This window comes from Pan paniscus, chromosome 3, assembly GCF_029289425.2.
Source record: "Pan paniscus chromosome 3, NHGRI_mPanPan1-v2.0_pri, whole genome shotgun sequence".
Lineage (NCBI taxonomy): Eukaryota > Metazoa > Chordata > Mammalia > Primates > Hominidae > Pan > Pan paniscus.
In genome coordinates this window covers 138,610,987-138,635,725 of record NC_073252.2, presented here as the reverse complement: position 1 = coordinate 138,635,725, position 24,739 = coordinate 138,610,987, and the positions used below count along the sequence as shown (strand labels likewise).

The 24,739-nt window shown below is 40.9% G+C and overlaps 1 protein-coding gene across 1 annotated transcript in view; it reads left to right on the top strand.

Moving 5' to 3' along the window:
• Positions 1-3,027: 3,027 nt before the first annotated feature.
• The window catches only part of TBC1D9 (TBC1 domain family member 9), a 135,703-nt gene continuing 113,991 nt past the window's right edge, over positions 3,028-24,739 (top strand). Inside the window, exon 1 of the mRNA XM_003820689.7 lies at positions 3,028-3,541. Within this exon, the coding sequence (XP_003820737.1) occupies positions 3,412-3,541 (130 nt within the window). The 5' untranslated portion in view covers positions 3,028-3,411. The remainder of the gene's footprint in view (positions 3,542-24,739) is intronic.

Below are 24,739 nucleotides of genomic sequence, written 5' to 3'. Positions count from 1 at the left end.
GGCTGGTCTCGAACTCCTGAGCTCAGGCAATCCACCTGCCTCGGTCTCCGAAAGTGCTAGGATTACAGGCTTGAGCCACCATGCCTGGCCTTGTTCACTTTTTATTCCAAGGCCTAGAGTATAGTAGGCATTCAATAATTATATGTTGAATAAGTGAATGAATGAATGAATGAATTGTATAAGTAAATAGCACTTGGTACCAGTATATAAAAAAGGCCAAAGTAACTTACATTTTGGGGCTAGGGTATAGGTTTTGGTGTGAAACCACAACCTTAAGCAGCATGCCAAGGGCATGCCAAAAGATTGTTGTAGGCCGGGCATGGTGGCTTCTGGCACTTTGGGAGGCCCCAAGGCGGGCAGATCACTTGAGGTCAGGAGTTCAAGACCAGCCTGGCCAACGTGGTGAAACCCCGTCTCTCCTAAAAATACAACAATTAGCTGGGCGTCATGGCTCACACCTGTAGTCCCAGCTACTCAGGAGGCTGAGGTGGGAGAATCACTTGAACTGGGAGGTGAAGGTTACAGTGAGCTGAGATCGTGCCACTGCACTCCAGCCTAGGTGACAGAGTGAGACTTTGTCTCAAACAAAACAAAAACAAAAGATTGTTGTAGGGGAAAAGGTGTGATATCTTTCCGTCCCATAAGGGTCATAGCCAACACACCAATAACAAAAGACAGGTTAACAAGAGAAAAAGCACAACACATTTGTTTAATCAAAGTTTTAGGTGACATGGGAACCTTCAGAAATGAAGACGGAAAAACCCAGGGAAACCTGTCTATTTTTTTTTTAATAGAGATGGGGTCTCTCTGGTTTAATAGAGATGGGGTCCTCCTGGCTTTGCCTACCAAAATGCTGGGGTTGCAGGCACGAGCCACCATGCCCAGCCTGTTTATTTTTTTGAGAGAGTCTCGCTCTGTCCATTTTTGTGCTTATGTTCAATGAAGAGTGGGCAGCCACGTAGATGTGGTTGGACAAAAGGGTAAGATCCAATGGTAATAGACTGAGAACAGACCCAGCCTGTCTGTTCAGATTCTTCTTGGCCTCTCCGTGTAGCTTTCCCTCCTCCTGGGTTTAGAGCAGGACTCCTTTGGAAAGGGGACCTACTATCCAACAAGGTAGGGTAGATAATTTCTTTATTTCTCTATTCTTTATGTCTGCTCTTACACAGAAGAGTGAGGAATGGTAATATTTCTAGGTTTTGTAGCTTCCTTTGGGAAGAGGGGTTTTAGTTTCTATGACCTGCCTTTAGTTTCCATGACTCACTTTGGGGGAGAAAGAGAGGTGGGAGACAGGAGGGCAGAAGGAGGTCAGAGAGAAACTGCTTCTGAGGCCTTTCAATCTCCTTTAGTTCAAAGTACTCAGCATGCCAAAGCACCATGCTTTGTGGTATCATTTTCCAAACCCCAACATGGTATTAAGGCACTTAGAGTTTTTAAAAATACCAATTATATCAAGTAAAAGAATACCTATGGAAACACTTCAAAAATATAAAAGTTACATGATATATTAATATAATTTTTGCATATATATGACTTATAATCTTATTGTTTGCTTTTTATTTGCAGATTTTGTGACTGAAGGCACTGCACTGTGACCAAAAGTGCCAAATGAGTTTTTTGAGTCTGTGTTAAATACATGAGGTTTCCACTGATGCCTGGAAGAGGCAGATCAGTCTGTGTGGTAACATCAAGGGAAACTTCCATTCCTTGAGAGCCCAAGCGGTAGGAAGCGAACAGATGAAATGGCAGTCTCATTAGAATGGCTGGTGATTTGCTCATTCGACTAATTGAAGGAATTCAACAATTCAAGTCGGAGCTACAAAAGTCACAATTTTGAAGCCCACACAAGAAGGTTTCATTTGAATCTTTGCTCATTTGGAAAGGGAAAAGTCCCTAGGATTGCCCAGCATCCACAACAAAGCAGAGTCTGCTAAATTCCCATCATTTGGGAAGAGGAACCTTTTTTTTTTTTTTTTTTTTTTTTTTTGGCTGAACTATCCTCCAGATCTCCTGGGCGGGAGGAAAAAAAAATGGTCATCAGATATGTAGGCAGATGGGCTGTGATCACCACTGGAAGCTCGAAGTATTTGGGGAAACTGAAACTGTCTAGGGATAAAGCTGCCCTGGTTTGTGTGTTTCTGGTTTCACTGATTAAAAAAAAAAATCCATCTACCAAGAGTGGATAAATTTTAAAATTCTGCCATGCCCAGTTTTCGAAGCCCCAAATGCGATATAGGAACAGCTGTGGTGTGAATTAGTTGGTCTAAGCTTTTGGGCCGCTTCCAACTTCTCTATTGCTCACGCCCTACAGGTCAAGGAAAGAAGTGATGTAATGCACTTAGCTAGGCCACTTTAATTACAATGGAATGGAGAGGGGGAGGGGTCACAAGCGGTGACAAGTTTAGCGCATGACTTGCCCTGGGGATGCAGGAAACAAAAACATCGAAGACCATTGGCTGCGTTGGCTTCCGACCCCGGGTCTCTAACCGAGCTCCAGGTCTGGAACCTTGAAACACTTTTCCTGGGAAAAGGGGTGGCGCTATCCCATAGAGCGTCAACCTTAAACACAAACAGCACACACGCACCCACGCAGGCTGGCGGCGTCCTCCCTGCTGGGATGGGCGTCGGGCCCAGTGCTTGGCACACGGTCCCCAGGAGCTTCCCCCGAAGGTTCCCCCGAAGCCAGCCACAGCTGCTCAGCTCGGCGCGCGGAGCCCGCGGTGGTACCGAGTCCGCACAAACCCGGACCCGCTCCAAGTGAGCCGCGTTGTCGTCATTCATTCGCAGTGTCCGGAGCGTCCTTCCAGCGGGGAGCTGGTCTTCCCTAGTGGCGCCTGCGGCCCCGACACGGCGCGTTAAGGCGCGGCGACTTCGGGAGCTCGAGCAGGTAGAGACGGGAGGGGCTCTGGAGCTCCAGTCGGCGCCGCGGGAGCAGCAGCGCCGGAGCCCAGCTTGGCCCTGACCGCGGGGCCGAATCCGCTCGGGTGGCCCTTAGCCCTGCCTGCCGCTGAGCCGGATCCCGGGACTGAGCTATACCACTTCCTCCTCCTCCCGCTCCCTTCCTCCTCCTCTTCCTCCTCCTCCCGCTCCTCCCGCCGCCGTGGGCCGGGAGCCGGGCTGCAGAGCGCCAGGCCGGGCGTCTGCGGCCGCGGGCTCTCGCGGGGCGGCGACGCCGCGGGGAGGATGCTGCTTGCCGCGCCCGCGTCCTCACCGTCCTCCCGGGCCGCCTGCTGGGGCTTTGTTGTGGCCCGGACGCCGCGGGCCACCCCCTGAAGTCGCCTGCCGCCGCCGCCGCACCTAGCGGACGGGCGGGCGGGCGCGCGTGTGCCCAGGAGTGCGCGCCTGTCGCGGTGGTGGGTGCAGGACTGGACCCACGGGCCCATTGTGCGCCCGCCCGCGGCGGCCAGGACCATGTGGGTGAACCCGGAGGAGGTGTTGCTGGCCAACGCGCTGTGGATCACCGAGAGGGCCAACCCATACTTCATCCTACAGCGGAGGAAGGGCCACGCCGGCGATGGAGGCGGCGGCGGCGGACTGGCGGGTAAGGACCGTGGCCGATCCCTGCAGGAGGGGAGCCGGGAGCGCTGCGGCGCCGCCCGCGGCCCTGGGCTGCAGGCTCCGGAGACGCCGCCCGGTCCCCTGGGGCTGGGCGACCCGCCCTGCCTCGTTGTATGCGAGGCATCGAGAGTCGTGATGTTCAGGTTGGGCAGAGATGCTTCTTTTTTTGACTCTGTCAGGCTTGGGGCCCTCAGCGTACTGAGCGCTCTTTAAGTGGATATGTTGAGGAGAATGGGAAAGAGTGAGTCTGGGGCGGAGGGAATGTATTATCCCCTATATATTGAATGCATCATTCCCTTCCCCTCCCCCCCTTAAAAATATTGTTTTCGAAATGGAAAAGAGGGATGGAAGAAGGTTAATTTTTGCTCCACTTTCTTTACTGGCAACAGCAGGATCAGGTATAAAATGCTCTTTTGTTTCCAGGGAAGCGATAAGTAAGGAACTGATGTGGTCATTTCCTATATGAGTTATGACCGAAGAGAATGAATACGGAAACAGGAATTTTTTTGTTTCACCCGATTAGACATAAAGCAAAGCAAATTGTCTGGTTCTAGTTGTAAAAATAATTGGCTGTATAACTGCATTTTAACTATTTTTGCTCAATCACTTCTTCCCTAAACCCCCTCCCTTCAAGGTATTATTGTAATTGTTGCTGAAGCCATGTCATATCATTCAGGATAATAAGATCAGTCAGACCCATATCCAAAGTAGTGCCATATTAGAAATAATCTCGAACTCATACCATACTAGAGAAATTGGACCTTCTCCATCTCTGTGTTATTTAGAATGAACAGAACTGGAATACTTTTTACAGTGAAAAAGTTAGCAGAAGAAATAGTAGAGGTTTCACTAGAAAGGAGACTGCAAAAAAGAGATGAACTTTGACCCTCCTCAGAGTTGAGCTTATATCAACCTCATATATCACCTGGAGTTTGCACAATAGGTAAATTGTTGCTTTCAAATGCTGTGCTATGAAATAAAGATTCTTGATATATGTATTTACTTATGATTATATTTATAAACTAATTTTCTTAAGATTAAAATTCAAGTGTCATGTGGTACAATGTATACTGGTATGTTTGAAGGATCTTGATCCTACCAGAAAAGATAAATCTGCAGAGCTCCAGACCCCATTCTGGAAATACTTACTAGTGATCTGATACCAGGATTTTCCAGTTCATTTTGTAGAAGTTATCTAACTCTAAATGTTAATATGTAATTTACATATCTAATATTGGAATCAGCCCACATTGTCCTTTTTTTTTTTTTTTTTTTTTTTGAAACAGAGTCCTGCTTTGTCGCCCAGGCTGGAGTGCAGTGGCGTGATCTCGGCTCACTGCAACCTCCTTCTCCTGGGTTCGAGTGATTCTCCTGCCTCAGCTTCCTGAGTAGCTGGGACTGCAGGCATGCACCAACCCGCCCGGCCAATTTTTTTTGTATTTTTAATAGATGGGGTTTCACCATGTTGGCCAGGCTGGTCTTGAACTCCTGATCTCAAATAATCCGCCCACTTTGGCCTCCCGAAGTGCTGGGATTAGAGGCATGAGCCACCTCACCCGGCCCATATAGTCCTTTAAGCCTAGGACAACAACACAGAGTAGATAATTTATTGTAGTAAAAAGAGAACATTTCCTTCTGCAGTTAACCCTCCTACACCTTGTAAGCATTAAGTATTCATTTACCTGTGTCATTTGTAATAGGATGTGAAAAATTCAGGGATTCAGAGCCTTCTTTTTCTGCTTAACATTTGTATTGTGTTCCTACTGGTTCTTAGAGCTATAACTGACTACGGTCCACTTGAAATCTCATCTTGTCATCAATGACTTATTTCACTTAGGTAAAATTACGTCTTGTAAATTGAGAAATCACAGCGATTGCACTTATTAATGGAATAATTGAAATCATTGTCATGAGTAAAAGTATTTATGACAACAAAGGCTATTTTCAAGCAAGAGAGGTAAAATGTTTGGTCTAATACCTTGGTGCCATGTCAAATGTAGCAGGAACATTTTAGAAATGTTATACGATGTGTAGTATATTCTGATTCTAATGTAAGTTCATTCATTCACTAACTCACTAAATCATTTAACAAATATTTGTTGGCAACTTCTAGAAGTGCTAATGTTGTGAAGCTCAAGCCTAGTAGAAGACAGGTATTGATGAAATAATCACATAAATTAAAGTAAAATTGCCACTCTACAGAGTCCCAGCAGAAAACAGAATCCAAATGAAGAGAGATGAGTGAAAAGACAACTTCGAAAAATAGAGGCATGGTTATTTGAACTGGTGTAAGGCAAACCAGAGGCAGGACTCTCAGGAGTCCGTGAGAACTGGAGCCAGGGAAGAGGAGCTTGAGCCTGGAGAGAAGCAGCTACTTGTAAAAACATAGACTATAGCAGAAAGGGAGTGGGGAGTACATGCCCTGACTTCTCTCTTCTCCCACCCTCCCAGCTTCTGCCACTTCCTCCCATCCCTGGAACCCAATAGAAGCCAGCTAAGGAACTGGGCATGGTGGTGTATGCCTGTAGTCCCAGCTGCTGGGGAGGCTGAGGCTGGAGGATGGTTTGAGCCCAGGCATTTGAATCCAGACTGGGCAACATGGTGAGACCTTATCGCTAGAAAAGGAAAAAAAAAAAAAAAAAAAAAAAAGAATACAGCTGGAAAGAGTCCTGGTGATGTAGTTTCTTGGGATCAGCCTCCCAGGAATGGATGGGGGCAAACTGAGAATGATCAGAACAAATATCATAAGAAGAGGAACATGATGTTGGTTAGTCCCAGTTAAGTATGGGGTCTTGGAGGTGGAGGCAAAGGAAAGATTCCTTGAGGAAGTGACCCTTGAGCTTAGAACTGAAGAAAGAAAAAGATCTGCCTGTGAGGAGAGGAGGGAAGAGTAAGTGTTAGATATCAGCTGTTGGAGATTTTCTGGAAGATCTCAGGACCTTTACATAATATGCATTATCTGGATCAGTGTACATGTGTACACCCAGCAAATAGATGACAGATGAGTAGGGAAACTTGCTCAGTGTGAACTGGCCAGAAGTGCTCTCAAAGTGTGGTCATCAGGGAGCTTGGAAAGATTAGCACAGAAAGCTATAAAAAACAGTGGGTCAAAGTTGAGGACACTTAACATTTTTTAAAAATTAAGATATTCTAGGTTTCTGATTCCAAGCAATATGTATAGGCATTGGTGCAATGAAGTCTTCCATTGTGGATGCATTTGATTGATTGATTTAACCCCCTTTGACTGAGATTTCATACATATACATAAAATTACAGAAATCAGATGCAAAGTGCAGTGATCTACTACAATGTGAACACTTGGCAACCAACACCAGGATAAAAAAAAATAGAACACCAGGATAAAAAATATAGAACACTGCTAATGTGCCAAAAGCCCCCTTGTGATTCTCAGCCAATCATTGTCACCTCCCCCAAAGATAAAGACTATCCTCATGCTTTTTTGTAAACACTTCCTTGATTTTCTTTGTAGTTTTTCCAAAGAACATACCCCTAAACACTATATTTTGGTTTTGCTTTTTTTTTTAAGCAAGAAATGAAATGGAATTATAGAGCATATATTCATTTGTGTCTGGATTCTTTTGCTCAGCCTTGTGTATGTGATATTCATTTTGTTGCTGTTGGTTGTAATTCATTCATTTTTCTGTTCTGTGTAGAAAACTATGATATGAGTATACCACAATTTATTCATCTCTTTATCAACTGTATTGTTGGTGGCCCATTGGATGGTCCATTTGGGGGCATTATGGATAATGTGGCTATGGTCATTTTGGGGCATGTTTCTTGGTGCCTGTGGGCATACGTTTCTATTTGCTCTATAAACAGGAGAGGAATTGCTAGCTCATAATGTATTATCAATTTCAGTAGATGATACCAGTTTTCCAAAGTAGTTGTACCAATATACTCCCACCAGCAGCATATGGAAGTTTCCCTTATTCCATCACGTATCCTTGTCAACACTGTCAGTCTTTGTAATTTTAGCCATTGTTGTGGTTTTGGAGTAATTTCACATTGCAGGGTTAATTTGCTTTTTCCTGACTGATGAAGTTGAGCATTTTTCCATATGTTTATTAGCCATTTGGAATATTTTGAGATATGATTGTTCAAGTCTCTTGTCCATTTTTCAACCGGATTGTCTTTTTTCTTACTAACTTGTAGAAATTTAAAAAATATGTTCTGGGTATAAGCCTACTGTTACATGTGTGGCAAATCTTCATTTGTTCCTTACCTATTTACTCTGTAAAGGATGAACAGAGATTCTTAATTTTTAAAATTCCTTAAGTCCTGTTTAGATACCATTTCCTTTTAAATACCATTTCCTTTATGGTTAATATTTTATTGTGTTCTGTTCAATAAGTCTTTTCCTGCTCTGTGGTTATAAAGACATTCTTCTATATTCTAGAAATGTAACAGTTTTAACCCCCACCTTAATATGTACAGATCACTGGGAATTAATTTTTGCATATTGTGTGAAGTAGGGGTTAGGTATTATATTTTAAACTTTTTGTGGACATTCATTTGCCCCAGCATGATTTATTGGGAAGGCTATTCTGTCTTCACTGTTCTGTAGAGCTATGTTTGTCATAAATCAAGTACCCGTATGTGTGTGGGTCTGTTTTGGGTTTTCTAGTCTATTTCTTTTGTTTATTAGTATATTCTTGCACCAACACCACACTGTAGTTTTATTTTATTTTAATTTTCTTTTAGATTCATGGGTTACATGCACAGGTTTGTTACATAGGTAATTGTGTACTGTACTTTTATCATAAGAGTTTATATGCAGTAGATCAAGTTCTATTATCTTGTTCTTTGTTTTCTACAGGTTTCTTGACTATTCTTTGAGCACAATACAGATGCTCCTCTACTTACAGTAGAGTTATGTTTCAGTAAGTTGAAAATATTGATGCATTTTTTTAACTTAAAATATCCTCAATTTACAGTGAGTTTATCCAGATGTGACCTTATTGTAAGTCAAGGAGCAAACCGAATTTGTATAGCTTCCACATCATTATGAAGTAAAAAAAAAAAATTTGTAAGTCGAACCATTGTAAGTTGGGACCCATCTGTATTTTAGAATCAGCTTGCAAAGTCTCACCAAAACAAAACAACAGCAGCAACAAAGATGTTAAAACTATTGAGATTTTGATTGACATTACATTGAGTCTGTAAATAAATTTGGGCAAAATTTTTACCTTTATAGTATCAAGTCTTCTGATCCATGAACATGGTATATTCCTTTATTTATTTAGATCTTTACAAGTTTTTCTCAATGTTTTATAGTTTTCTGTGTAGAGGTTTTAAGCTTCATTTATTATATTTATTCCTAGGTGTTTCATATTTTTTTCACTCTGTTGTATATTATGTCTTTTTAAAATTTCATTTTCTGTTTCTTTTTTACTGGGATGTAGAAATATTGCTGTTTTATATATTCACCTGTATCCAGAATGTAGCTAACTTAAGAAATGAATTCTAGTAATTTATCTGTAAATTCTTTTTATTTCCTGCATACACAACCATATCATCTGCTAATATTTACAGTTTCTTTCTTTTTTAATTGTTATGCTTTTAAAAATTGTCTTTGCCTTTCTTGACAGGCTAGGACCTCATATACAATTATGAATTGATGTGGCAATTGTACATACTCTTATCCCTTCCCAGGTCTTAAAAGAAAGACTTTCAACATTTGTTCATTGTTAAGTATGGTGATTTTTGTAAATTTTTTTTTTTTAATTTTTGTTCTCCTTGCCTGTTTTCATTTTATTTTATTTTATTTTAAGGAGTTCTTATTCCTAGTTTGCCAAGCGTTTTTGATTATATTTGGATGCTGAATTTTTAAGAAATGCTTTTCCATTTTTATCAATGTATTAGTGATTTTTCTTTTATCCTGTTAGTGTGGTAACTTGTAGTAACTGATTTTCAAGTGTTTACCTGAACTTGCATTTATAAAGCAATCCTAATAATATAGCATTATAATTGTAATATATTCCTGGTGAATTGAGCATTTTATCATTATGAAATGTTCACATGTATTTCCAGAATTGCTTTTGTCTCATTCTTATGGTTAGAATAGATTTATTTGGTTAGTATTTTTATGGTATCTCTTTTTCATACTTTCACTTTCAACTCTTCTGTATCCTTGTGTTTTAGATATGTCTTTTATAAATAGCAGATAGTTGATTTATTTCCTTTTTATAATGTTTAGTAATTTAATTGTTTTTTATAAATAGAGATGGGGTCTCACTATATTGGCCAGGCTGGTCTCAAACTCCTGGCCTAAACCAATTCCCCTACCTTGGCCTCTCAAAGTGCTGGAATTACAAGTGTGAGCCCCCATACCTGGGCAGTTGACTTTTTTCTTACTCAATTTTGAAAATTTTTGACTCTTAATTGTATTATTTAGTTAATGTCCATGTGACTTGGATTTAAATCTGCTCTTTTATTAAGTGCTTTATACTTTTTCTAGCTACCTTGTGTTCTTTGTATTTTGCCTTCCTTGCTTTTTGGTGGGATATAGGAATAATTCTTTTTAAGTTACACTTTTTGAGACTATTAGCTAGAAGTTTTATATTCATTTTATTATTCTTTTAGTGGTTATTCTGGACAATACATATGCATTTTTGACTCATCAAATTATATTATTAACCAGTACTTTTTTTTTTTTTACCTTTTATTTTTTTAAAGGAAAGCCAGGGTCTCACTATGTTGCCCAGGCTGGTCTCAAACTCCTGGCTTCAAGTGATTCTCCCACCTCAGCCTCCCAAATTGCTGATATTAGAGGTGTCAGTCACTGCACCTGGCCATTATTTTTTATTTTTTAAATTGACATGTTAAATCTTTTCTCATATATTGCAAAGACCATGGAATACTTTAACTCCCCACCCCCAATTTACATACCATTTGTGTTGTAATAGTATATTTTAATTCTTAACATATTTTCAACCCAAGGACATGCAGTTATTACTATTTTTAAAGTCTGTATTCAGTTGGATCTCTACACGTTTACCATTTTTGTTTTACTTTCTTCTTCCCTCTCTGACCATTTTTCTGGAATCCGTTTTCCACTGCTAGAAAAAACATCATTTACTCTTTCCTTTAGTGGGGACCTGCTTGTGACAGCTTTTCTCAGTTTTTGTTTGTCTCCAAATGTCTTTATTATGCTTTCTTTCTTGAAGGATATTTTTGTTTTGAATGGTTGGCACTTAATATGTTTTAAGCATGGTTGAGACATCGTTTCTTCTGAGGTAAACTGTCACTCTGAATTGTTGTTCTTTTGTGAGTAATATGTCTTTTTTCTCTAACTGCTTTTAAGGTTTTCTCTTTGACTTTGGTCTTCTGCAGTTTTAATATGATCTAGATAATTTGTGATGTTTAAAAATCCTGCTTAGGGGTAGTAGGTGTTCTTTAATATGTCTTTCATTGGTTTTGTAAAATTCTCATCCACTGTCTCCAAATATGGCCTTTCCTTCATCCCCTCATCTCTCTTTCTGGCACTCCAATTACATGTATGTTAGACATTTCATTGTATCTTCTATGTCTGTTACCTTTTAAGTTTTACTTCATTTTGGCTACTTTTTTCTGATCTCTGTTCCAAGTTAATAACTATCTCCTTAACTATATTTAATCTGTTCAGCCCAACCACTTTTAATTATTTTTTTAAATTAAATATTCCTGTTTGGTTCATTGTCTAATTTTCAGTTGTTACAATTCTCAATCTTATTTTTTGTCTCTTTTGAGCAAGTATGGTTCTTGTAAGGCCTCAATTAACTTAAATGTCTCCAGCTCTTTTAAGCCTGTTCTGCTGTCTGTTTTTTCTCCTAATTTTCATTCATGCTCTGATGTCATTTTTTATGTCTGGCTACTTTTGATTATGAACTGGACCTTGTACTTCTAGTTTGTGAGACTAATCTGAAGGAGAAGATAATGTTATTTTCTATGAGAAAAATTTTTTCTGCCAGTTGCAAACTAAAATCACTAATTTTTGGTACTGATATATTTTCTAGCTGAGCTCTAACTTGAGTGGATTTGCCTACTTAGGATTTACAGTTATATTAGGTCATAGCCCTCCATCGTCCCAACCCAAAGAGGAAAGGGTGGCATCATTAGCTGCCCTACCTCTTTGGTGGTACTAACTCCTATCCTGGTCCCCCCAGTCCAGGATTCTGTTAAAAGCACATCCAGACTCTCAGCTTACTCAGCAGCCCCTTATGGAAGGGGCACATGCCTCCCAAAATAATTGTTACTCTAAAATATAGAGCTCTCCCCCTTGGAGCCTGTCTTTTTTTCAGGTATGGTAACTTGTTGCTTTTTATTTTTTGATATTTTGAAATATATTTTGTCCAGTTTGTATAGTTGTCCTGATTAGTTGATATTGGTATAGATGATCTTATCTGACATTATAAGGTAGATGCTATTATTATCCTCAGTATGTAGAAAAGGAAACTAAGGCCTTAAAGAGATTGAGTGATTTACCCTAGGTCCCACACCTAATAAGTGTGAGCCTATTTGATTTTGTATTTATTATTATTATTTTTTTTTTTTGACAGAGTCTCTCTCTGTCATCCAGGCAGGAGTGCAGTGGCACACTCTTGGCTCACTGCAATCTCCACCTCCTGAGTTCAAGCGATTCTCCTACCTCAGCCTCCCAAGTAGCTAGGACTACAGGTGCATGCCACCATGCCTGGCTAATTTTTTTGTATTTTTTTAGTAGAGGAGGGCTTTCACCACGTTGGCCAGGCCAGTCTCAAACTTCTGACCTCAGATGATCTGCCCATTTAGGCCTCCCAAAGTGCTGGGATTACAGGCATGAGCCACCACATCCAGCCTATTTAGTATTCTTCTTTATATGCATTTATTTATTTATTTATTTATTATTTTTATTTAATAGAGATGGGGTCTCACTATATTGCCCAGGCTGGTCTCAAAATCCTGAGCTTAGGCAGTCCTCCTGCCTCTGCCTCCCAAAGTGCTAGGATTATAGGCATGAGCCACTGCGCCCGGCCTATTTAGTATTCTTTACAAGACTGATATGCTTTGGCTGTGTCCCCACTCAAATCTCATCTTGAGTTGTAGCTCCCATGATTTTCACTTGAGTGGGAGGGACCCAGTGGAAATAATTGAATCATGGGGGCGGTTTCCCCCATACCGTTTCATGGTAGTGAATAAGTCTCACGAGATCTGATGGCTTTATATGGGGAAACCCCTTTCGCTTGGCTCTTATTTCTCTCTTTGCTGGATGCCATATGAGATGTCCCTTTGCTCTTCCTTCATCTTCCACCATGATTATGAGGCCTCCCCAGCCATGTGGAACTGTGAGTCAATTAAACCACAGTCTTTTGTAAATTTCCCCCTCTCAGATATGTCTTTATCAGTAGCATGAAAATGGACTAATAGATTAATTATAATGGTGTATATTAATCTTATTTTCCTCTTATAACCACCCCCCATTTGAAAATCTAATAAAAGCTATGGACTCTACCTTGAGAAAAATGAAAGCACTCCAAAAAATTGCATGCAATTTTAGGAGTTTAATGGATCTCAGATGAATTAGAACGTAGGGGCTTCAAGTTAAAATATCTCAAGAGATGGAGACAGTTTCTCGTTATACAAAATCAAATGTGTGATTCCTTCAGTAAGCTGTTCTCTCAGAAATGTGTTTGTGTATCAACTATGTTTAGTGTGCTGAACTTTACAAAGATTTAAAAGAAAGAAAAAGCCAGTTTTTGTTGGGTCACATTATTAACCTTGAGATGAAACATGGGTGAACAAATTTGGGAGATTTAAGAACATAGGCATGGAGATGGTAAGAGTGCAGACTAATTAAGTCCATATCAAATTGTTCCATCTGAGTTAGAGCATTGGACTGTCCAGGAATTTGATATAGTGCATTCAGTGGAGACCTCCACAACTAGGGAGACTTTCCGTTTTATAATCAAACAACCAAATAATTCCCAGAAATGTATGAGAAATAACAAAGTGATATTCATGAAGCCCTGACTGGTTAGGAGATGTATGTTTTTAGGATAAATGCTTTCATCTTGCCAGCTTTTAAGTACTGTATTAGTAAAGTTGCAACTAGTAGTGCTTGTGTATTTATTTATAAATACACAGGGGGTTAGGGATGCCAATCCCCCATGCAGTCAAAAATCTGTATAATTTTTGACTCCCCCAAAACTTAACTCCTAATAACCTACTGTTGACCAGAAGTCTTACTGATAACATTAACAGTTGATTACACATATTTTTGTTATATGTATTATATACTGCATTCTTATTATAAAGTAAGCTAGAAAAGCAAGTGTTATTAAGAAAATCCTAAGGAAAAGAAAGTATATTTACTGTTCATTAAATGGAAGTGGTTCATCATAAAGGTTTTTGTCCTCATCGTCTTCACAAGGTTGAGTAGGCTGAGGAAGAGGAGTTGGAGGGATTGGTATTGCTGTCTCAGGTGGCAGAGGCTGAAGAAAATCCCTGTGTGAGTAGATCCAGGCAGTTCAAACCCATGTTGTTTAAAGGTCAACTGTAATACAAAAGCAGTTAAAATTTATGTTAGCTCCTAATGGAACTTAATGTTATAATTGGTGTCAATGAAAGGAATCAAACTCTGTAAAATATTTAAAGAAGTTTATTCTGAGCCTAATATGAGTGACTATGGTCCAAGGCACATTCTCAAGAGGTCCGGAGAACATGTCCAAGGTGGCTGGGTTATAGCTTGGATTTATACTTTTTAGGGGGATGGACATAAGACATCAGTATATGTAAGGTGTACATTGGTTTTGTCTGGGCAGGCAGGACTACTCAAAGAGGTGGGGCTTCCAGGTAACAGGTGGATTCAAAGATTTTCTGATGGGCAATTGGTTTAAAGAGTTATTATCTATAGACCTGGAATCAATAGAAAAGAGTGACTGGGTTAAGATAGGAGTTGTGAATAGAAAGGAGTGACTGGGTAAAGGCAAGGGGTTGTGAAGACTGAGATTTTTTTTTTTTTTTTTTTTAAGCACTCTTGCTCTGTCACCCAGGCTGGAGTGCAGTGGCGAGATTTCAGCTTACTGCAATCTCTATCTCCCAGGTTCAAGCGATTCTCCTGTCTCAGCCTTTGAAGTAGCTGGGACTACAGGTGTGTGCCACCACACCCAGCTAATTTTGTATTTTTAGTAGGGATGGGGTTTCACTATGTTAGTCAAGCTGGTCTCAAACTCCTGACCTCAGGTGATCCACCCACCTTGGTCTCCTAAATTGCTGGGATTACAGGTGTGAGCCACAGCCAGGGCCCCAAGGCTCTTATGTAGATGAGGTCTCACAGGTGGATGCCGTTAGTGGCAATAGATGGCAAGTGTTTTCTACTCAGACCTTTAAAAGGTGCTAGACATCTAGCTAATCTCTTTAGGATCAGAAAAGGGACCTGATCTCTGTTTTAATGTTAATGCTGGTCAGTTGTGCCTGAATTTGAAAGGGAGGAGGGTATAATGAAGCATGTCTGAAAACCCACCTTCCCATCATGGCCTGAAATAGTTTTTTGGTTTCTTTGAAGTTCCCTTGGCTGAGAGAAAGGGTCCATTCAGTCAGTTGGGGGGTCAGAATTTTATTTTTGGTTTATATTGGTGACTTCTATGTGTTGGGGTGGGCAGTAGTCTATAGCTGTGTGTGGAGTTGGCTCATAATACATATTATTAATAGGAAAATGCTGCTGACAGGAAACATGACTAGACAAAAGCAGATTTTGCTTGCTTGTTCCATGAATCCCCCCCACCTCCATCCCATTATTATTATCAACTTTAAGATAATTTTGTTCACAGAATTCCATTGTCCATACCAATTTCTCTTGAGACTGACTTATTCTACAAAGAAACCGTGGGAATGAATGCTTATAATTTGTGCAGGATTTGACATGACATTTAACAACTTCTGGGTGTTTGTAAACTGGCCACAAAAACTAGGCAAGAAAAAATTTAGTCCAAGCGTCCTTCTAGAAATTTGAGGAATTTGAAAGGTTGAGGCAGACCTGCTGCTCTAGGGACACTGCATATCCTTTCTGCTTTGCCATCCTCATGCACAGAGAGGACCCACTTTATGAAGAGTCAGATTGTGAATTGTGATATGGTTCCCAGGCCTGACCACAAAAGCCTGTTTTGTAGTTATGTACAGAACAGGATTTGTAATTATTTGGACCTAGGCAGCTTACAATGCCAACAGCTGTGGTAGGTACCACCTTGAGTTCTGAGTCTTGGAGGTGGAAGCCCATGCCTGCTTCATGGCACAGCAGTGTGCAGGGAATGCCACAGACAAAAGCCCTGAGGGTGGCTCTTTGCACAGCATCTTTGTGTTCTCTGCCTCCCTCACTGACTTCTACTCTTTAGTCCTTCACTTAGTAAGCAGACAACTGGATTCAAATCACAGCTCCACCTGTTGGACATGTGATTTGCAAAGTTTCTCTTCCTCTCTGAGCTTAATTCCCTTATTTAAAATGTGGCTTAATAACCTTTTAGCACCCGTTATGAAGAATCTGAGATAAGTCATGTAAAATACAGGAAACATAAAGAACCATTCATAGATGATTGTCCCATCATTGTCCTCCCTTGGTGATGATCTCATGTAGGTATTAGGAGGCAACTGGCTCTAATTCACAGCAATGTGTGAGTAATGGAAGAGTTCTGCAGTTTACAGAGACATTACATTTTCTGAAGGATGCTGTTAAAGCAAATGGACATCTGTCTGATATTTAGGCAGTTTGACAACATTAAGTCAAATACTCAGGCTTTTTGGAGAAGATAATTTTTGATCAGCAACCTTAAATTGTTTCTACGTAACTCCTTCCATCTGTCCTTCCCTCCTTCCTTTCTTCCTTTCTCCCTCCCTCCATCCCTCCATCCCTTCCTTTCTCTCTCCTTCCTTCCCTTCCTTTTCCTCCCTTCCTGATACTGTATGTACATTTTGAAAGCTCTACCAGTAAAAGGTAGTTTCTTTCTTTCTCTTTCTCCTCCTCCTGCTCCTCCTCTCTCCCCTGCCCCTGCACCTTCTTTCTTCTCTCTTTTCTCTTCTGTTTCCTTCTTGCACAAATAGTCCTCTCTGAGAATGGCAAACTGGAATCACCAGGGAGAGGACTGGAGTGGGAAAGACAGGAGGAGGGGTCACCTTTTCTCTTTGGGGGTTTGTGGGGAGTGTGTGTATGTATAGTTACTAGGAATTTGTAATTTGAAAACATCCTCTACTAGTGAAACTAGAGAACTGTGAAGAAGTCAATAACCCACCTTCTGCTTTTCTTTGTTTTCTTTTCTTGTCAGATGTGCATTCTAAAATGCCCAGTGGATGAGTCAGTCTTTTTTTTTTTTTTTTTTTTTTTGTTTGTTTGAGACAGAGTCTCACTCTGTTGCCCAGGCTGGAGTGCAGTGGTGCAATCTCCGCTCACTGCAACCTCCACCTCCCAGGTTCAAGCAATTAGCCTGCCTCAGCCTCCTGAGTAACTGGGACTACAGATGCCCGCCACCATGCCCAGCTAATTTTTGTATTTTTAGTAGAGACGGGGTTTCACCATATTGGCCAGGCTGGTCTCAAACTCCTGACCTCATAATCCACCTGCCTCAGCCTCCCAACGTGCTGGGATTACAGGTGTGAGCCACTGTGCCCGGCGAGTCATTTTTTAAGGTGTTCTGCAATTGCCACTGGCTTCTAGTTGATTTCAAATGGCATGTCACAGTTTTGCTGTTAGCTTTGTTGATGAAAAAATCCAAACTCTGTAAAATATTTAAGGAGATTTATTGAGCCAAATGTAAGGACCATGACCCATGACACAGCCTCTGGAGGACCTGAGAACATGTGCCCGGGGTCATTGAGTTATAGCTTGATTTTGTACATTTTAGGGGCACAAGTTACAGGCAGATGTGAACCAACCCATGTAAGGTGTACATTGGTTTGGTCTGGAAAGGTAGGACAACTCAAAAGGGAGGGGGCTTCCAGGTCATATGTGGATTCAAAGATTTTCTGATTGGCAATTGATTGGAAGAGTTAAGTTATTGTCTAAAGACTTGGAATCAATAGAAAGGAGTTTCTGGGTTAAGATAAGGGGTTGTGGAGATCAAGATTTTTATTATGTAGATGAAGCCTCCAGATAGCAGGCTTTAGCGAGAAAGATGGTAAATGTCTCTGTTTTGTTTTTGTTTTTATCTGGACAGGGTCTGGCTCTGCCACCTAGGCTAGAGTGCATTGGCATGATCTCTGCTCACTGCATCCTCTGCCTCCTGGACTCAAGCCATACTCCCACCTCAGCCTCTCAAGTAGCTGGGACTACAGGCACATGCCACTACACCTAGCTAATTTTTGTATTTTTTTGTACAGACAGGGTTTCACCACATTGCCCAGTCTGGTCTTGAATTCCTGAGCTCAAGCAATCCACCTGTCTCAGCCTCCCAAATTGCTGGGATTACAGGCGTGAGGCACCACACCTGGCCTGATAAATGTCTCTGATCAGATCTTAAAAGGTGCTAGATTCTTAATTAAATCTCTTCTGGATCTGGAGGAGACTTGGAAAGGGAAAGGGATTCTCTGCAAAATGTAGATTTCCCCCACAAGAGATAGCTTTGCAGGGCCACTTTAAATATGTCAAAGAAATATTTTGGGGTAAAATACTTCAATTTCTTTCTTTAGAGCCTGCTATTTCTCATGTAATGCTATACTAGAGTCACGTTGGAGTTTGGTATCTTCTTCCTACAAAGAATCTGTTTTGTAAGTCTTAAGATCTCTGTTTTAATGTTAATACTAGTCAGTTTTTCTGGAATTCCAAAGGGAGGAGATTATAATGAGATATGACTGACAGCCCTCACTACCCCACCCCCCTCTATTCTTCCCACCATGGCCTGAACTAGTTTTTCAGTTTACTTTTGAAGTCCCTTGGCTGAGAGGAGAGGTCCATTCAGTTGGTTGGAGGGCTTAGAATTTTATTTTTGGTTTATAGGTTATTTACATATTCTTTCAGGGAACATTAGATTGCTAGATTTTCTAGTTGTGAGATCCACTCAGGAAATCCATTAAGATTTTCCTTCTAACTCTCCACTGGAGATCTAAGTTAGGAACTTTCATTTGGATGAAACTGACAGCCAAAATGAGTGATTGAGGTATAAGTCTCACTCTTCTCTATTTATTAAGCCAGCTTTAGGGCATGTCTGGGAAAAACACTAGCACAGACACATCTGTGGCTGTTTTTCCAAAGAGGTTTTCCAGAGGTTTAATATGTTTACATTTCCTTAAAGCAGGGGAAGGCATGTAGGAAAAGGGGAAGGTATGATGTAAGGCAATGGTTACATTCCTGGGACACTTTAATTAGTGCCCAGTGAACCTGCATTTTACATAAGATAAGGTGAATGTTTGAAGAGAAAGAGCGAGTAAAGGGGGAGTTCATTATGTAGACCCTCTCTGGGTAGGTGGAGGAAATGAACCTTGTCTTTCTCCTGCACCCAGGAAGATAAGATTGTAATTGGGTATTACTGGTGTGGAAAACACTTTAGTTTTAGGAGCTAGACTTAGATTGTTGACCTCAAGTTAAAATTGTCTGTCCCTGTTTTTGGAAATCCAGAAAAGAATTTACTTATTAAAGATCTTTTAGAGCAGTCCTTCAGCAGATGCCTGAGGCCTTTTACCTTTCCATGGGAACCTGGCTAATACATAGTCTTAGGAACAGCTATTCATTTGGAAGAGGCCTGTTGTATGACTCAGCCTCTGGACTGAAGTTCAGGGGTCTAGAGATTATTAATCAGGGGCCTAAAATCAACTCTTTTACTTTATATCTGGGTGCAAGGAGCACAAAGCTAGATGAAGTTCCATGAGGTGATGTCAGAAATGCACACCCGTAACTGTACCTCCACTCCTACCTTTTCAGCTCCATTATTCTAAGGCATGCTGGACAGATACTTGCTAGAGTGAAGATCAAGCAGAACTTTAAGGATTTGGTCTCTGTTTACACTGAACAAACAAAAGGGAACTCTTGTTTATCTAATTCTGTTTCTTCTAGATTACTTTTAATGCTTCTGTTTAAAAAAAATTTTTTTTTTCAATATGATAGGGTCTTGTTATTGCCAAGGCTGGTCTTGAACTCCTGGCCCCAAGCGATCCTCCCACCTCAGCTTCCCTAGTAGCTGGGACTATAGGCATTTACCGCTGTGCCCAGCTTTAATGCCTCTTAATAAGGAAAATTCTACATTTTGGTAGTATGTACAAATGAATTTTTTAAAATTCATTTTATAATTAGCATAGACAATATATAGACAGAAGAGCTAAAATTTGCCGAAAATCTGTGATTCAGGCATCCTGCTGAGAACTTTTTCATTCTTTAATTGATTGTCATAACAACCTTGTAGGTTAGATATTATTCCCCTTTATATATGAGGAAACTGAGTTCTCAGAGAAGTATTTACCTGAGGAAACCCTGGTAGCATAGGCAGAGCTTGGATTTGTACTCATTTTTGATTGAGTTTAGAAAGAGAAAAGGATTTAAATGGGAGATTATTTTTACAAAAGGAGGGAGGAAGATGATCTTACAATGCATCCTTTAGAAAGCTAAAGGAAACTTGGGCAAAGTGAGTTCCAGTCTTAAAAATTCAGTTTTGAGCCAGGTGCGGTGGCTCAGCCTGTAATCCCAGCACTTTGGGAGGTGGGCAGATTACCTGAGGTCAGGAGTTTGAGACCAGCCTGACCAACTTGGAGATACTCCGTCTCTATTAATAATACACAGTTGGCATGGTGGCACACGCCTGTAATCCCAGCAACTTGGGAGGCTGAGGCACGAGAATCACTTGAATCCAGAAGGTGGAGGTTGCACCATTGCACTCCAGCCTGGGCAGCAAGAGCGAAACTCCATCTCAAAAAACAAAACAAAACAAAACGAAATTCAGTCTTGAGTGTGGAAACGAGGGAGCTAGTAGAATGAGGCTGTACCTTCTCCCTTCTCCCGTGTTTTGATGTCATTGGCTATTGTTTGTCATGGATTATAGTTATATAACTGTATGCCGGGGGAAGTGTGAAAACTATGTGGATTTTCTCAAAAAAGTTTTCCAGTCTTTCCCCATTTTAAGGCTTCTAAGTCCAGCTGTCTTTGGGACCACAATATAGAGCCATTCCAAGATATAAATTTAAGAGGGCACTGGGCATTTGACTGGAAGACTAGACAAGGAAAGACTTGTTTGTATGAATGTTCAACAAAGAAGACAAATATTCATGCTTATTGTGAGGGTGGTCACTCTCAAAAAGTTTTGTAAGCCAAAAAGTGTCTAAAACAGATCTCAATTTAGAGGTTTATTTTACCAAGGTTGAGGATGTACCAGGGAAAAGGAAACACAAGTCACAGTAGGATCTGTGTCCTGTGCTTTTTCCAAAGATGGTTTTGGGAATTTCAGTATTTAAAGGGGAAAGAGCAAGAAGGAGGGGAGGAAAAAGGGAGTAAAAAGGGAGAGAGAGGTAGGCAATGAGGCAAGTGGTTACATTCTTAGGAGGCTCTGATTAGTCCTCAATGAATCTACATTTTACATGTGAAAAGAAAGGGGGGGTCAATTATGCATTCATCTCATGCTCAGCAAATCCACATTTTTACATAAGATAAAGTAAGCATGTGAAATTACAGCTATCTGTTTGGGAACAAAAGGAAGGCAGTTTTTGCATAACTCGGTTCCCAAGCCTAACTTCTCCCTTTCAGCATAGTGAGTTTGAGGTCCCAAGATTTTCCTTTCATAGTTTCTAGAGAACAAGAGAGGAGAAATGCAAGTTTGACATACCATGTTGATTTTCATTAATGTAATTTGTGTTAAATGTCATAAAGATTTTCTTTGTTTAATATCTGGTTTATTTTTCCTTGAGGACATAAAACTATTATTAAAGTTTTCATAGGATCATTACAACGTTGGCTCCCAAATCGATTTTTTCTTTTAGCAGTACTTGAAACTGGTAGCAATTTCAGGAGGTCCTTGAATAATGTGAGATTATATACAAGATTGGTGGAATTAACTGTGAAGGTGTATTTTTCTGGAACTGAGGCCCCACTTTTTATCAGCTTCTTAAATTAGATTGTGAATCAAAGAATTAAGAGCCGATATCCTAATGTCTGACATTCCTCAACTCCAAATTTTCCACCAAAGCGATTTTCAGGGATTTAGTATTGTGCTTGCAGCAGGATTACTATAAATTGTAAGACATCTTATATCATTTCTAGGAAATTCTCATAGCCTTTCAACCAGTTGAAAATGTTCAGTTCACTTTGTATTGTTTAAACAATAGGAATGTATCACTGTCTGTGACTACAAAATGATAAACATGTTAGTGCTTGTCTCTTACTCTTATCCTGGTACCCAGATGTGGATCCCTTCAACCACAGCTCTTAGTTTCTTATTGTGGGGAAGACCCTATGGATGTGAATGTGAGTGTGTGTGTGTGTATGTGTGTGTGAGAGAGAGAGAGAGAGAAGGGAGGGTGCAGGGAGAGAGAGCTATTCAGGCAGAGATAGACAGAGAGATAGAGAACGGAGGGAGAGAGGGAACAGGGCATGGAATAAGAAAATGGAGGGTCTTTCCTTAATCTAGGAACTGATGTTGCCCTGGCTGTCCCTCTTCCTGCAGATCTTCCGCTCAGGGGCCCCTCACTAGGATTCTCTGTAATGTAGAGCAGGGGTCCCCAAACCCCAAGGCGCAGTCCAGTACTCAGGAAGGCAAGCATTACTTCCTGAGCTCTGCCTCCTGTCAGATCAGCAGCAACATTAGATTCTAATAGCGCCAACCCTACTGTGCACTGTGCATGCAAGGGATCTAGATTGTGGGCTCCTTACGAGAATCTAATTCCTGATGATCAGAGGTGGAACAGTTTCATCCCGAAACCATTCCCACCCCTGCTGCCCCCACACCCTTGGCCATGGAAAAATTGCCTTCCACGAAACTGCTCCCTGGTGCCAAAAAGATTGGAGACTGCTGATAAAAAGCATGCAGTTCTGACAAGTGACTCCACTGGTTGCCTCTTGCTAATTCTGCTTCCCCACAGGGGAATGGAGAGAAGAGTGGGGTCCAGATACAGCACAGTGTGTTGGCATTTCCTTTTTGCACTCTACAGTTCAGCTCTCAGCCTAATCATTGTACAGTTCTGATTGAATAGCATGGCTAACCCTACAGATCATACTCTGCTCTAACTGCAAACCCCTGTTTCTTCCTGTTCTCTGTTTTGCAGTGGGGTCACCTCTAGTTTCTCAAATATGGCTCTGCTTGAGTGTAACCACTGATCCTTAGGAAGAGGATGCCATTTGCCCTTTGACTTTATTTTATTTATTTATTTTTTTTTTGAGATACAGTCTCACTCTGTCACCCAGGGTGGAGTACGGCGGCATGATCTTGGCTCACTGCACCTCTGCCTCCCGGGTTCAAGCAATTCTCCTGTTTCAAACTTCCAAGTAGCTGGGATTATAGGCACGTACCACCATGCCTGGCTAATTTTTGTATTTTTAGTAGAGATGGGGTTTCACCATGTTGGCCAGGCTGGTCTCAAACTCCTGACCTCAAGTGATCCACCCACCTTGGCCTCCCAAAGTGCTGGGATTACAGATGTGAGCCATCGTGTCCAGATGCCCTTTGACTTTAATCTGTTTATCTGATCTCACCTGTTCCTCTGAGCCCACTGTCTCCTTCCCCCTCACTCTCTCCCTAATAAAACCCAATTTTCCTTCCTGACAACCTCAGCTTCATGGTATGTTCTAGGGAGGTATCATGTAGCTTTCTTTTTGTAAATGATTCATAAATTTGTGGGTCATTATTTTTCAGAAGCCTGCTAATCTTGTCAGTATCATTCCAGTTTCAGGGTGTGTTTGCCCAGAAAAGCACTCGGTAACTTTTTTACAACATAAGTAGGTTAGGTTGTATCCTTGCTAGAAATATGTATAATGAGCTGTGATCCATCCCCGCTTTCTTAGTGCCAGTAAACACTCTGGTTGTCTAGCAAAAGACAGCTCTTATCTCTTGTTGTTGTTGTCATTTCAGTTTGTCATAGGGACTGTGCACAATTGGATGTTATTGTACGCCACAGTAGGTCTTGCTATTCACCATGCAATAACTGTACTAAACTTTGACATGTACACTTTTATTTTTATTTACTTATTTAAGGCAGGGTTTTGCTCTGTCATCTGGGCTGGAGTGCAGTGGTGCAATTATAGTTCACTGCAGCCTTGAACTCCTGGGCTCAAGTGATTCTCCTGCCCCAGTCCACAGGTAGCTGGGACTACAGACACATACATGATGCCCGGCTAATTTTTTGTGATTTTTAGTAGAGATGGGTCTCACTATGTTGCCCAGGCTAGTCTCCAACTCTTGTGCTTAAGTGATCCTCCTGCCTCGATGTCCCAAAGTATTGGAATTACAGGCGTGAGCTACCATGCCCAGCTGACATATGTGCTTATAAAAGTCACTTGCAGATTTTTATTTCTGATGTGCCTATAACCCATTTCATTAAAGTTTAGATGAACACAGGATTTTATAAAGTCCTTAGATAAATACTTTTTTTTTCCACTCTTATTCATGAGCCAGATCTTTGTCTTAGAGAGCCCATAATGGTTATGCAGAGTGGGCAATAGTATTTTCAAAAAGCTTAGTAAATGTAGGCAGTTTCTTTAGGGTTAATCATCTTTCAAAGGGCCTTAGGAATGTCCTTCAAACAGAATATAAATGTCAAAGAGAATATCTCTTTCTGTTTGAAATCATTTGGGCAGGTTGAAAGAATTTGATAAAGGGAAATTCTATATTTAATCTTTCATTGTAAATTATATGTGCAATGAAAGATTTTAAACATTTTTGGAGTTTGCTATCTTAAAGGCCTTTCTGGAATGTAAGGAAACCCAGCAGTGGTGTCTGCTAAATATGCGACTGTAGTTCTTAACTTCTTTGAGGCTGCTTTTTATCTGAAAATGGGAGTGATTCCTCCTACCACCTCACATGTTTATTGTGAGGGTCAAATGAGATACTGAAAGCAAAAAACATTAATTTGGTTTTTCAAATTTGTGTTTATTATTTTTATTTTAGAGACAGGGTCTTGCTCTGTCACCCAGGCTGGAGTGCATTCGGCTTGATCATAGCTCATTGCAGCCTCAAATTCCTTGGCTCAAACGTTCTTCCCACCTCAGCCTCCAGAATAGCTGGGACTACAGTACACCCCACCA